Here is a 14,750-nt window from a genome sequence, read left to right as displayed (position 1 = left end):
TCGGGTTTTACGAAAAATTGGTACTTCTTTACGAATACAGGATATTTCTAGCAACTAAGTGAGGTTCACAAAAATATTCACAAGAGGGAGGGGGAATAAGTATTCTCAACATTGATCTGAATCGACGAAATCATACAATCAATGTGCATTTTATTGTGTAAATTGAGAAAACTGTCGACTCAAGGTGATTGAAGCACAGACTAACAGACATGACAGTATGAGTAAATTCTTATAAAAAATAATTTTTCGTGATGCACTAGCTCCACCTATATTGTACTGCGCGAACTATTTACTATCTGTACACCCCTTGTGTTATGTAAAAGTTTTTATACTAGTTGGTTTCCCCTCGTTTGTCAACACCGATCAGCTGCTTGCAGGGATGCCTGATTTCATCAAAATATTTGAAAATGAATCGTCACCAGAGATGCCATTTATACAGATTTATCTGTATTATACAGATTTTTACATGCGCATACAGATTTAATACAGAGTACAAATTTCTTACAGATTTCTTAAATTTAATACAGATTTATACAGATTTCACCAAAAGTATTAAGGAAAAAATTAAACTATCTATTAGTATTTGAGCTATCTATTAGTATTTGATTGCAATGACGAGATAAACGTTTAGGAATCAACGTACAAATCACTTTTTAAAATATATATTTTTTGTGCAGATATTTAATGAAGAACACTGAAATCCATTTATATTAAAATTTGTAACTAAATTGAACTTAAAAGTTGGACAAGTCTTGGCATCATGAAACATTATTGCCAGACTGACAGTTGTATTATCTGACTCGACGTTGCATATTGGGTTTTGGAAATCCATCTCAACTTATGAAGTGAACATTTTCAAATTAGGCAAGTATATGGCACCATAATTCAATTGTTGTTGATAGGAAAAAACTATAAAATTTCGTCGATGAATATAATATAAGATATGAAATTTAATCTACCACTCTATAACCATAATCTATTGGAGTAACACCTTTTAACATAATTGTATTGTAGAAATTTCATTTTATTAGCGAATACAGATAAATACAGATATTTTATACGAATCAATACAGATTTTCAATGAAAATATCCGGCATCTCTGATCGTCACAATAAATTATTGGATTACGTTGATAATATATTTAACTTTTTCGCGATGTTGGAAGGTAACCATTTATTTGACTCAACGTTGTTCATCTAGACTATTTTTTATTGTGTTGGTAGTTTTCACCCGAAATTAAGTGGCGGCAGACCAGAAGCAAGTAAATATTGTAATAAAACGGGTTCGATTTTGTCTTGCGTTGGAGAATGAGAAGTAGGCACAATTATGTATATAGTTTTGGCAATATGTATTAAATCTGTATCCTGCATGAAATTCGCATGGACGTATACAAATCAATACATTACAGGTAATTCTGTATGCATGGCAACTCTGTTGGTAAATGGAAAAAAAAACAGTCTAGATGACAGACAGGATGTTTTTGATAGGGTAACGTGGCGCCATCATGACACATGTGAGTACTGTCCCAAATAAAGGAATATTCGAAATGAGCGTTAAAATGATTGAAGAATCTAATTTGAGTGTCCTGTCTGTTAGTCTGTGATTGAAGTAAGATTACAACAACATTTGTATTAACTGAATCGTTATTTCGTAGGTTTTCCTCCCCGGTGAACGACCAAAATGGTTAAAGCCGTGGTAAAATAAATGATATAAAAAAGTTATTCTATAGTACGAATGTAGTTATGATGTTAAACAGCCTTTCGTTATAAAATAATCATTATCAGATGGAAAATTTTGAGCAAAAAATGATGTCATATAATTTTTTATAAAGAGGAGGAAATAGCAAGTGTTCATAGCCAAGGAAGCCAAAGGTATTGTAGATCGGATGTGACGAGGAAGTATCAGGTGTACAACTTTGCTTCCACCGTTTTTTTCCTAAATTAAAAGCTTTATTGCGAAAAAGTGCTTACAGATGTATTATTCAAAATATAGTCCGTCGCTAGCGACAACTATCTCCCATCTTTCCGGCAATTTTCAGATCCCGTCTCAAAAAAAGGAGTCCTCTTTTGACGCTATCCATGAGGCAATCCATTTTTCCAACTCTTCGAAGGTTTGAAAATGTTGATCTGCCAGGCCGTGTGCCATCGAACGGAAGAGGTGAAATTCAGAAGGGGCGACATCTGGGGAGCACGGCGGGTGGGGCAAGACTACCCATTTCAGCGTTTCCAGCTACTTTTTGATCACTTTTGCGACGTAAGGCCGAGCATTGTCGTGTTAGAGGATGACTTTGTCATGTCGCTCTTGATGTTGTGGCCGCTTTTCTTTTAGCGCGCGACTAAGTCGCATCAGTTGCGTTCGGTAGCGATCTCCTGTGATGGTTTCACCCGGTTTTAAGAGCTCGTAGTAAATCACACCGAGCTGATCCCACCAAATACAAATCATAACCTTGGCGCCGTGAATATTCGGTTTTGCCTTCGACGAAGTAGCATGCCCGGGCTTTGCCCATGTTTTCTGCGTTTAGGATTATCGTATCGAACCTACTTTTCATCACCGGTTACGATTCGATGTAAAAACCCCTTACGATTTTGTCTTTGAAGCAGTTGCTCACATACAAATAGACGGCGCTCGATGTCCATCGGTTTCAATTCGTGTGGCACCCAGTTTCCTCTTTTTGAATCATGCCCAGGGCCTTGAGACGTTTTGAAATGGCTTGCTGTCTCACTCCCAACGATTCGGCAAGCTCTTCTTGAGTTTGGCACGGCCCCGGTGAACGACCAAACGGTTAAAGCCGGGGTAAAATAAATGATATTAATAATAATAATAGTTTCGCACGAATCTTCATCAAGCAATGCTTCTAGTTGTTCATTTTTGAAGGTTTTATCTCTTCCACCACCATGTTTGTCTTCGACATCGAAATCACCATTTTTAAAATGTTGAAGCCACTCCCGACACGTTTTTTTACTCAGAGCAGCATCACCGTAAGGTTCTTAGAGCATTCGATGCGCTTCAGCTGCATTTTTTTTTTCGAATTGTAACAGAAAAGTAAAACTTCCGAAACACAAGAACAACTGTCACTGAAACGGCGATGACAATTCGTTAGGCACTGTACACACTCACTTTAAAGGCATTATCATCTATGTATTTTGACCAGCCTCAGCCGGTACAGCCATCTATCGGAAAACGGCGGAAGCAAAGTTGTACACCTGATACGTTATAAGCACATATACATATGACACTCGGAGGTTACTAAGAAGGTATTTATAGAGAGAAAGGTGTTTTAAATGTTTCTAACAAAAAGGTTCAAATATAAAACTGATCCAATTTGTCGAGAATACCATGAAAATTATGATTCTTGCGAGATCTGAGATGGAACACAGATCATTCGCAATTTGAACACGAACGGAGTATTGTTCAATCAGGTTTCCGTTTAAGTTATGTTTCACTACAATCAGAGTATTTCACTAAGCAGGACAACCTCGAGAATTTTTTTCGGCCTTCCCTTCACGAAACATTTCCGAGCAACGCCGAGTAATTCAGCTAGTTGCTCATAAAAAAAAATATTCACAATTTTCAAAAACCCCTACGTACCTCTGTGGAGATAACTATCGAGAATATTCTGTAAAACTTTTTAATCGATTGGTCAAGATTTACTTGACTTATGTTTCCGGTCAGCTAAAAAAACGTGGTTTTGAGATAAACGCGTTTAAAGTTTTCGGTGCTGTAAGATCGTATCTCATACTCGAAATTAAGACGTCTAGAAATAAGTGTGATAAGTGTAAATGGTTAGATTTCAAAGGTGTTTTTTTATAAATAACCTTGTGAAGAGCTGCATTTTATTCGAAAATTGTTCATTAATTTCTCTAGTTTGTAGATATTGTCAGCAGATGACCAAATCATATTTTGATCAATTTCAAAATTTCGTTTCGATTTTACTTCCGATTCCGGTAAAGTAATCTTGAAAATTTCAAACCGTCATTCAAAGTGATGAAACAAAGAACGTAAAAATCTTCTAAATTGGTGTGGGTTTAGTGATCAACAATGTTGCTCGACTCCCTCTCTAGGGATCGATTTGATGACCAAAAAAAGGTCCCAAGGATCGCTTTGCCGCCCCAAAACACGTTGCGCCTGGAGCGATTGCCCCATATCTCTCTCCCAGAGTGCTAGTTTCGTAAAGACTCTCCACACTAAAGTAAGGGATATTCACGTCAAAATACACAATAAAATTTACACAAACATTCTAGCGAGAAGAAAAACTCCTCCAATTCATGTCTCGCTAGTTTAAATCTACATAATTCTTTGCTCCATCTAGATACCGACGTCGTAGTGAAATCCGTAATTTTCCATTTGAGCTTCTGCCTACCCTGCATTTCATTTTAGACGAATCTGATCCCGACTAGATCGTTGTAACTTTCTATCATCATCTGAATAGTACGTGTTACAATATTTACCCCTATTCTGTACGCCGATCGATTCGAAATATTCCAATCGAATGTGCAATTTCCATTCTGCATTCCGTTCGAGTTGGGTATGAACTCGAATATCATTCGTTCGAATTGTTCAATTTTCGAACATTACTCGATCGACTTGCGTACGTATTACTTCTGTTCGGTTTAGAATCGTTCTAATTTGTTTATACAAGTGTGACGGTTTCGTTTACTAAGAAATTAATAATATAAATAATGTAGAACGTGTAAGTAGTGTTGACAGCTAGTTAGTTAGTTAGTGTTCGAAATTTCAAGTGTTCCCGAACGAGAGTCGATCGAATCATACAAGTCGAACGGAATAAAGAATGCAAAATTCGAACTCGAAAGAAAATGTAGATTCGTTCGTATCATAAATCCGTCGGATTGCAGAATCGGGGTGATTCTCTTGTGTCCATATCGCATTCATAAGAGTCTATCACCTTGCTGTAACCTTCTCCGAGACTCAAAAAAAAATCGAAAGCGATAGTCACACTTACCAAGGCAAACGCTAAATAAAAGGCATCTCGATTTCGCACATATGTCATCTTTAGAAAGCACCATCAACCCGAGTACAGTGTGAGATTGATGTCTTGTTCCTTCTGATCCAAGCCCAGAACGAGATCCAGATCCTGAAACAGGTGTTAACGTATAACTATATCTAGACTTGGAACTGGATCTGATACATGGTAAGTCCAAATTCAGGTTCTGGATTTGGAACTTCCAGGTCTAGAATCTGCATTGGTAATATGGTGGGATCAATTTCAAGACCATATTTTGGACCATCAATATTGATAAGTCTAGGTCTAGATCCGTGGAAGAACCTGGATCTGGAACTAAATTCTGGATTTAGTCTCGTATCCAGATTCAGAGTACAGTTCCAGAAACCAGGTCTCCAGAATCCAGGCTCAGAAATAATTTTCAAAGTTCAGTTTCTGAATTAAAGTTCAGAATTAACTTAAGCCCATGCGATTATTAATTACTATCGAATTACCCTTCTAGAAACGTGGGAACCATTTCGGATTAAAACGACTTCAAAATCACTAATTAATATGTGGACGTTCACATTCCTTTATTTATATTTCCATGGTACTTTAGAAAGTGGCACTAGCTTACATTTGATTCATATATATATATATATATATATATATATATATATATATATATATATATATATATATATATATATATCAGAACATTGCACCATTTTTGTTTATCATATCTCATCTAGCGAGAAATGCGTATTTGTTTTGTGTTTGTGTGTGACCTTGTGTGTATTTTTTTTTGTATATCAATGAATGTGAGTGTATGAGTGACTTTCTGTTCTTAATCTGCCTTTAAAGTTCTAATGCTATCACTGAAATGGTTTTTTTCCGATTATTTCTTCTACTGTCGCATTCACTTTACGTAGTTCCAGCAGTATCAACAACAGTATTCTAGTTAAATAATATTGAACAAAAACGAAATCGTATGCACAGCGAGCGAGATATGTTCAAACATTCGATTTTTCTCTCGTACTAGTTCTGAGCGGAAAATTGAAGGAACTTGGAAACTTGTACAAAATAAGCAACAATTTGGAACATAAAATAAGCACTACCGAAATCTTGTAATGAGAAGAAAGAAAAATACAAATAATAGAAAGGAAAGTAGAATGGAAAATTCTTATAAGCTTTCGTCAATTTCTTATTGTACTAAAGAACATTAACACAAATATTATTACAAACACTGCTGGTCATCATAATCAAACAAACGATGAAGGATTAACTTAACTTATTGAAGATTGAAGAAAAAAATTTAACGTTACGTTTTTTTTTCCATATCGCTCATCATTCATCCTGCCCCTTGATTTCTTTTTTTTCCAACTCACACTGGAGAGCTTATTTTAATGGAAAATTAGTGCTAATAAACTCGTACATTTCACTTGTAAATTTTCTTCATTTTCGTTTTGGCGGAAGCTTTGTTTGTTTTTTTTTTGTTTTGTTTTGCTCACTCTTTCTCTCTTGTTCGGTCTCGTCCATTCTTGGATTCTATCGTTGTTTGCTGTGATATATTTATTTCCAACAGTTAAAGAAACATCGCAACACTGAATTGCATTCTCATCCATTTTACTCATACCTAACAGTTCCTGCGTTTTTTGGCTTATTTATGCATAAAATACATTGAGTTCACAATTTTTTGTTTCCTTTTTTTGCTTTGTCTAAATTTAATTAAATCATAAGAAAAAAGAAAAACAATAAACAAAATACAATTAATAAATGTTTTAATAGTAACTAAATTGCTATTTTTTGCTTGGACGAGGCATGTTTTTTCCAATTTGCAATACATAATTAATTTACATTTTCTAATGAACTATTCGGTATTGGCCGTCTACGTCGCCGTCGCCACCACCAGACCCCCGTGTGGTTTGTCTTTTGGCTCAGCAGTTCGGTAATCGACGAAGCAGTTCCCTATCTTTTCGTCTCTGTTTTCGACTCGAAAAGGGCATGGAGAAGGGCGAATATTTGCATACGCGAAGGACACTTCCAGTAAAATCATTAAGTCGGACAAAAGAAAATAACGGACAGTTTTTCTGGTTTTTGAGGAACGGATTCCATTAGGAAGAAACAATATTTTTAAACTGTTAATAAGATACAGGGTTCACCGAAAAAAAATAACACAGATTAAATCAACAACCTTTTTCTTAACCATTTCTTTTGTCATTTAGAGTTTGTATACCTTGCGTAAAAATATGATGTTTCAAGCTCAAAGACCCAACTGACTGCGGTGAAAACTTTTTCAGCCTTGCAGATTAGTAAATAATCTACAACAACAACAAAATTGTCCGAATCTAAGGTCCAAAATGACTACCAAAAACAAACTTACTTTTCTAGGAGCATTTCATCCGATTGCTGTCGGTTATACCAAAAATCGTGTCGGTGACCACCTCCTTCTTAGGGCAGATGAGTAGGCTTTCTTCCATTGTTAGGTACAAAGCAGGCACAGAGATAATATAATGAAATTTTTATAAAATATTATAATTTTTGGTTCGCTTCCAAAGCTACGGAGAGACTAAATCGATCTAAACTTTTCAGCACCATGCCACGCATCATCAGTTGCGCTTGCCAATTCTATCGCAGCAGCTGGTTTTCTGGGACTTAACGGAAAAGGGGTTGGACCATGCTTCAGTGAGAATTTTCCTATGTAGGTATTTGTAAGACCAACAGTCTCACGGAATCGGTACAAATATACGTTCGATAAAATATTATTTTTGCTTTAAGATTTGCATTTTTTTCTGCGGGTAAGCGCCTTTTCCTAAAACTTCTATAATAACCAGACTCACTAATCAGTTCACTGTTCGTCCAAAATTCATTCCGTTTTCATTCACTCAATGAGTGTCGCTTCTGAAGCCTCTCATTGTCATGTGTGTGTGTTTTTTTTGTGGCTTTTGTCCGCAACTTTACAATCCGCCTGATACTAGACCGATTATACATGTTTCTTTTTTTTCTCACTATTCTGCTAATAATTTATACTGATCCATTCTCTAATGGCACAGTTGGTGGTGGTTGTGGCTGCTGTTGCTGGTGGAACACTTCGGCCGGAAGTTTCGATGGATCAATTGACGAGGTTAGGATCTCTGCGTTGCTGGTGCTGTCACTGTCACTTGCTCTACAGTTACTGCTACTATCGTTGGTGGTTTCCGCTACTATTACGAGGTTAGAAGTCTTGGTCGCTGTCTGGGCTGTTGACGTTTCTACTGCCGGTACGTCACTATTGCTTTCCAAGCAGATTTGGGCTAGGCTAGTAGCTAGGATTTCGGAAAGGGCACTGCAAGACGGAATAGAAAACCGATTAGTTGTGGTGCTATAAAGATATTTGGTTGATGGTTTGAAAACCTTCGTAATGACAAAACGACGACCCATTAGAGGAATTTATCTTTATTAAATGATGAGTTTCAATTTCATGTTCCCATTGATGACCGGTGTCGACTGCGTAATACCGCTTTCCGAATGAATGCAAGCGAGCAAGGACATAGCAGGTTGGATGGCGGACAACACAGTGAATCACGTTTGCTCTAATAAATCATCCGACGCAGTCGAAAGACGCTTTCGATCGAGATGACAGAAACCACGACAAATGCAGTCAAGCAGAACAGAGCTACCGAAATGAGCTAATTCATTAAAAAACCGATACTGTAGTATTCGCGAATGAAAGCTGCCTGCAGCAAATGAAAGTGGAATCATGTTAAGGAACAAACGTGAAGGATGTATTAGAGGTACAATTTAACAAAACTTGTGGCGCAGTATATACCCAATATTCACTTCGATTAGTAGCGAAAAGTACAAAGACGACGTCGAATACAAAATTCCTGTGTATGTAGAAGACGATGCTGTTGAAGTGCGTGTACACGATCTCCACCTCCACAGGTCACTGAGCATTATGTTGAGGAAGACATGTCGTAGTACGGAGAGATTTTTCCTACCGAAATGGAACAACGGAAAATTTTGTTTTCCTGGTATCCGCAATGGCGGGCGTGTATTACGGTTTCTATAGCATTTCTTCGAAACCATTTCGTTGAAAAGCTATTTGCAGAATGAAAAGTACTTGCCAGAATGTACTACATTCTAGAAAACTAAACCCCCTACTGGTTCCCAGTGAAACATTCTTCAGATTATTGAATGCCGAAGCTTTTTCCCAAGAACGTACCGAAGCCATACACTCGAAGGATACATCCCGTTTCGCCGACGGTCATTAGATATTGCATACGATCATTTGGCATAAAAGTTTGAATTAGTTATTGGAAGACTCGGACTACGTCACCTCGGCTGAAATCAAACTTGATATTCGCTGTATTATCTCGAGAATTACAGGTAATGAAGATTTTGGAATTATCTTTCTGTTTAATGGTTGTTTCGAGAAAATACTTTTCTGGGAATTTGTTCGTTCTGGATAATGATTTGGGATTTTTGAAATGTTATAAAAGCGAAATGAATTCTAGAAAATGGTTTTCTAGGAAATAGGGAATAGTAGTCATTTAAATTTTGTTGCCACATTCAAATGAAGCTCCTAGTGAATAACCGTACCTAGTCATTGAAAGTTTTGCCTCCCTAGTTTCAAGTACCAAGTAGTCTACCTGCTTCATTATCTTCGTTTTTGGTAAGGAGCAAGTTCGAATGAATAGGCATTCTGGCATCAAATCGATGACAGAAGTTCTCTCCGGTCAGAATTATAAATAGAGGGTGGTGGTTTTCATTTGAGTTTTCGATTCTCACCAGCAAGTTTGAATCGATCATTTTGAACTGGTAGAAATGGTATGCCGAGAATTGCCCACGCGTTATTCGATGACAAAAATTTTCTTTAACTGCTACATTATCAACGTGCACATAGTAATCGCAGAAATTAACAACAAGAAAGGAGATTTGATCAATTAGCTCTAAATTAGATGAAACTTTGCATAGATCTTCTGTAAGTTAAACCATTTATTTCGCACGGATGTGGAACACAAATCAAGTCAAAACTAATTAGTTGCATGCGGATGGTTTGAAAATGATGTAGCTAGGAAACTATTAATTGTACAAAAATGATGTCAAAGAAAAAGTTGTGAATATTTGTTGAATCCTAAAAATATATATACTGAATAAGTTTTACCGATACACTGAAGAAGGATGTAAGTAACATTCCGAAATACGCGTATCTGTATTGTAACGTTTGTTATGCTTCATTAAAGTATAGTGACTTTGTGAAAGTGTAATAACGTGACAGTGAAATAGTGGAATTAAATGGTACAGAAAAAGTGAAACTGTTGAATACATTCCACTAACAGCTCCAGGTAAAAAATAGTATTTTTTATTAATAATTAGAAAGTTAACCGAAAAGTGTAGACCAAGACATGCTTAAATTCGAAACTCAGATCCAGATTTCAAGTCCAGGACTCAGGTCCTGGCTTAGAATTCAGGTCTAGGTTTGCAATACAGGTCCAGGATTAGAATTCATGCTTACAGTTCAGCTCCAGACTCCGGACTTAGATCCATAATTCAGGTTTTAGTCGGATCTCAGACACCACAACTCGACTACCATAAGCACGTCATTTCGGCTGGTTCAGGCCCAGAATCTAGGTTTTGAGCTCAGGTCTAGTATCCAGATCTAAAATTTAGACTCTAGTGCAGAATTAAGTTCAAGGATCGAAATATTTAGAATTCAGGTTCAGAGTCTAGGTTTAAAATTACGGTCCACAGTTCTGGTGCAAAATCTAGGTTCAGATAAAAAAAATTAGGCCTAGAAGTTAATTCCAGATTCGAAATCCCGATCCCGGTTCAGGTCCAGAATCTAGGTTTAGGTCCCAGGGCTTGTCTGTATCCTTACTCAAATGAGAAGGATGCACACTAATGGTGCCATGGGTAATGTCTGACAAAAAGAGGCAACAATACACAGAAAAGGAGCAACAAAATGGATAGGTTACTCTTTCTGAGCGTGCCAAACTTTACAGGCGATTGCCCATGCTACAGCAAATACTACACTTTGATCTAAGGAAGAGAAGCGATCTACTAATCAAATTTGATCTCTTTTGCAGAATGCAGTTGGTTATATGATGACCGATGTACTCTTTGTTCAATGTGATATAAACAGGTGGGGCAGACCACATGGCTTGCTTGCATTGATAACTAAAAATTTGTAAATAGTTCGGTATGACGACATACATAAAAAATAAACATGCTTCGATTCAATGCCAACTAGTCCGAACGATGTGACGAAAGCAAGCACGTGGTTTTTTATTTAACTTGGCTTGCTGAAGCCAAGTTAATTTCACTAACCCAAAAGAGTTGTGTTTGCCTCACCTGTTTCTACCACATTGCTCTTTGTTACCTTTTGGAAACGCAAATGGCGTGTATAGCAGCGTGCATTATCTGCCATAGCTGTTCTCGATCGATTGTGTCGTATGCCGCTTTGAAGTCAATGAATAGGTGATGCGGGGGTACGTTGTATTCACGACACTTCTGGAGTACTTGTCTTATCGCGAATATGTGATCCGTAGTGGCGCGGGCTGCACGAATACGGTTTCCCGGATAAACTGACGCGATTGGTCAAAGCAACGATGGATAGAGTGATGTGCTACGTCCGAGTATCTGGAACGCTCTCGAGTCCCTTTGAATCTCGGAGAGGGCTACGTCAAGGTGATGGACTTTCTTGTGTCTTGTTCAATATTGCCCTGGAAGGTGTGATTCGAAGAGCGAGAATCGACACGAGTGGCACGATCTTCCGAAAGTCCGTACAACTTTTTGACTTCGCTGACGATATTGATATTGTAACACGTAACCTTGAGAAGATGACGGAAACCTACATCGGACTGAAAGCTGAAGCTAGGCGTATCGGAGTGGCCATAAATGCGTCGAAAACAAAATACATGAGAGGAAGAGGCTCTAGAGAAGAAACACTACGCCTCCCACCACGAATATTGATAGACGGTGACGATATCGAGGTGGTTAACGAGTTTGTGTATTTGGGCTCACTGGTGACCGCCGACGATGACACCAGCAGAGAAATACAGAGACGTATTTTGGCAGGGAATCGTGCGTACTTTGGACTCAGAAAAACCCTTCGATCGAGAAAAGTACGCCACCGCACGAAATTGACCATCTACAAAACGCTCATTAGACCGGTTGTTCTCTACGGCCACGAGACCTGGACTATGTTGGTAGAGGACCAATGCGCCCTCAGTGTTTTCGAAAGAAAGGTACTGAGGATCATCTATGGCGGAGTGCAGATGGAAGACGGAACGTGGAGACGGCGTATGAATCACGAATTGCAACAGCTGCTAGGAGAACCACCTATCGTACGGACAGCTGAAATCGGACGTCTACGATGGGCTGGGCATGTCATAAGGATGTCGGACGACAGCCCAGTAAAAATGGTTCTTGAATCTAATCCGACTGGTACAAGAAGAAGAGGAGCGCAGCGAGCAAGGTGGATCGATCAAGTGAAGGGTGATCTCAGAAGCATCCGTGCCTTGAGTGGCTGGTGACGAGCAGCTATGGACCGAGTTTTGTGGAGACGTATGCTTGATACAGCAAAGGACACCCCAGGCCTATAGCTGTTAGGTAAGGTAAGTAAGTGGATAGCAGCGTCCGAAACTTCCACACATAGTAGTTTAGTTGCATGTTGAAAGTAGCTCTCTTTTATGTCGTTTTCGCTTGATACCAAACCTAACCCAGTTTCCGCCCTAACTGCTGTCAAACCGTTTGTTTGAAGCTAGTTTCGAACCTAGTTTCAACGTTGTTGAACTGAAAATCGAGTCGGTTTCCAACATGTTTTTTATATCAGGTTTGCTCAAACCCCCGTTGCTAAGTGCGAAGCCAACACAGTTTCGTGAAAAGTGTGTGTTTGATGAAAATACCCTGGAGCAGTTTAAAGTTTTCTCAAGCGAAAACGACGTCAGATTACATTGTAGTATGCTTGGCGCTTTCTCAGACATTCGTTACTTTTACTTAGTTCCATACTAATGCTCCACTCACTCATCAATCATCACTCATATTGTACTATGCAAATGCGAAACATACATTTATTTATACTCCCAAGATTGTAGATTAAGTACACCATCAAGCCATATTTAGTAAGTATAAGTTCTATTTAATACCTACTTTAAATATTTCAGCAACGCATTTGCACATGGTGAAAGGATCAATGCATAATTCCTGGCCAACGCCAGTGTTCAGTTGGTCAACATAGACTAGTTCGTCTGGTGAGGAATTGAAATTGTATATTCTGGATTCATAAATAGGCCTGGTTTAAAATTTGCGCTATCCAGCTGCCCGACCGGTAAACCCACAGAAAAAATCCCGGTCTACAATTCTGGTTCAAATCTAGAACTCAGATTCGGGTCCCGAATCCAGGATTAGGGTACAAGACTAAAATTCTAATCCAGAATTCAGGTTTAGCTTCAAAATGTGGGTCCAAAATTCTAGGTCTAGGTTCAGAATGCAGATCTAAATCCAGAATGCACATTCAGAATACGGGCTTAGAATTTAGGTCAAGATTCAGATCCTAGTTCAGAATCTAAGTCTAAGTCCACAATCTAGGACTAAGACTCAGAATCAAAGACCAGAATTCAGGTCCATGTTTAGAATTCAGGTCCAGAATTAGGGCACAGATTCCTGTTCCAAATCCGGAATCGCCGAATCTAAAAGAATTTTACCCTTTTTTGCATCGTCGCTTTAAATGACAGTGTGAAATTCAATAGCAACCTATGGGACTATGAGATTTTTTGTCGTGAATACGACTTACTTTACTATGGGGCGCCTTTTCAAAACGTACTCTGTAGAAGAATGGGCAGAACTTTATCGCGAATATCTCTTGATGTACTTAACCCAACAACACATTTTTTTCTACAAGCTATTGGAAATATGATCAGGAATTTGTGATTAAATTTTTAACAACGTGAGAAAACCATAAATAATTGAAAAACAAAGTTTTCTAAAACTTTTGGAAGTAATGAGGAAAATTCATCACGCTTGCTTGCCTTTTTCGCATCCGGACGACGGTTTTGAGGTGGTCAAGCAAATATCAGTTCCGATTATCTACTGGATGAGTATAAAAGGTAAACTTTGATGAAAATCGTTCATTTCTTCTAGTGCTTCAGACGGAACTGGAAGTCGAGGTGAGGTTCTTCCGCCAACATCAGTAAGAACAAACCAAGTATAAAGCCTCAAACGCTCAGGGAGTGCTCTCGTTTGGACTTCGGTCATCAAGTGGAGCTGTCGGCAATGAAAGCAGACCTTTGGCGTGGTATAAAGCCTCAAAGTGCTTTTATTTGGACTTCAATCGTCGGGAGGAGAATTTAGTTTCAAAATTATGTTTCAGGAGCTTAGTTCCGGAATACAGGTTGTAGAATTCAGAACCTGCATGTTGGAACTGGATTCTGGAACTGAATACAGTTTCGAAAATAGTTCAAAAACTAAATTGCAATTGAATTCTGAGCCTGTTCTAAGTTCTGAATTTAGTTCTTCAACTCAGGTCCATTCCCTAATTTCTGAATTCTTTGAGTCGGTTCTTTTTAGAACCATTAACATATTCCCAAAGAACTATGCGGAATTTTACTTTACTGCACTATATACGGTTATTTTTTCAACCAATTAGAGTTCATAGTTGTTGTAGGAACTTCCTATTAATTTACTGTATAACATGCATAGCACCGACTCAGTTTAGGTGTATCGATTCAAATTCTAGTAGTAAAAAGGGGAAAGCTGGCATAATTAATACAAGTTATCAACTAATTGATATTCGGAAGTAAGAAGAAAGCGTTTCAGTTATATTCGTATT

At 38.1% G+C, this 14,750-nt stretch overlaps 1 protein-coding gene across 3 annotated transcripts in view; it reads right to left on the bottom strand.

Annotated features, from left to right (window-relative positions):
* Positions 1–5,600: 5,600 nt before the first annotated feature.
* Positions 5,601–14,750, bottom strand: part of LOC131439649 (serine/threonine-protein phosphatase 6 regulatory subunit 3-B) — a 43,796-nt gene continuing 34,646 nt past the window's right edge. For all 3 annotated transcript variants that reach the window (XM_058610936.1, XM_058610938.1, XM_058610937.1), the window contains one exon: positions 5,601–8,264. In XM_058610936.1, coding sequence (XP_058466919.1) covers positions 7,964–8,264 — 301 coding nt within the window. In that variant the 3' untranslated portion in view covers positions 5,601–7,963. The remainder of the gene's footprint in view (positions 8,265–14,750) is intronic.

The sequence above is a fragment of the Malaya genurostris genome, chromosome 3 (genome assembly GCF_030247185.1).
Source record: "Malaya genurostris strain Urasoe2022 chromosome 3, Malgen_1.1, whole genome shotgun sequence".
Taxonomy (NCBI): Eukaryota; Metazoa; Arthropoda; class Insecta; order Diptera; family Culicidae; genus Malaya; species Malaya genurostris.
This window is presented reverse-complemented; position numbering and strand designations above follow the sequence as displayed.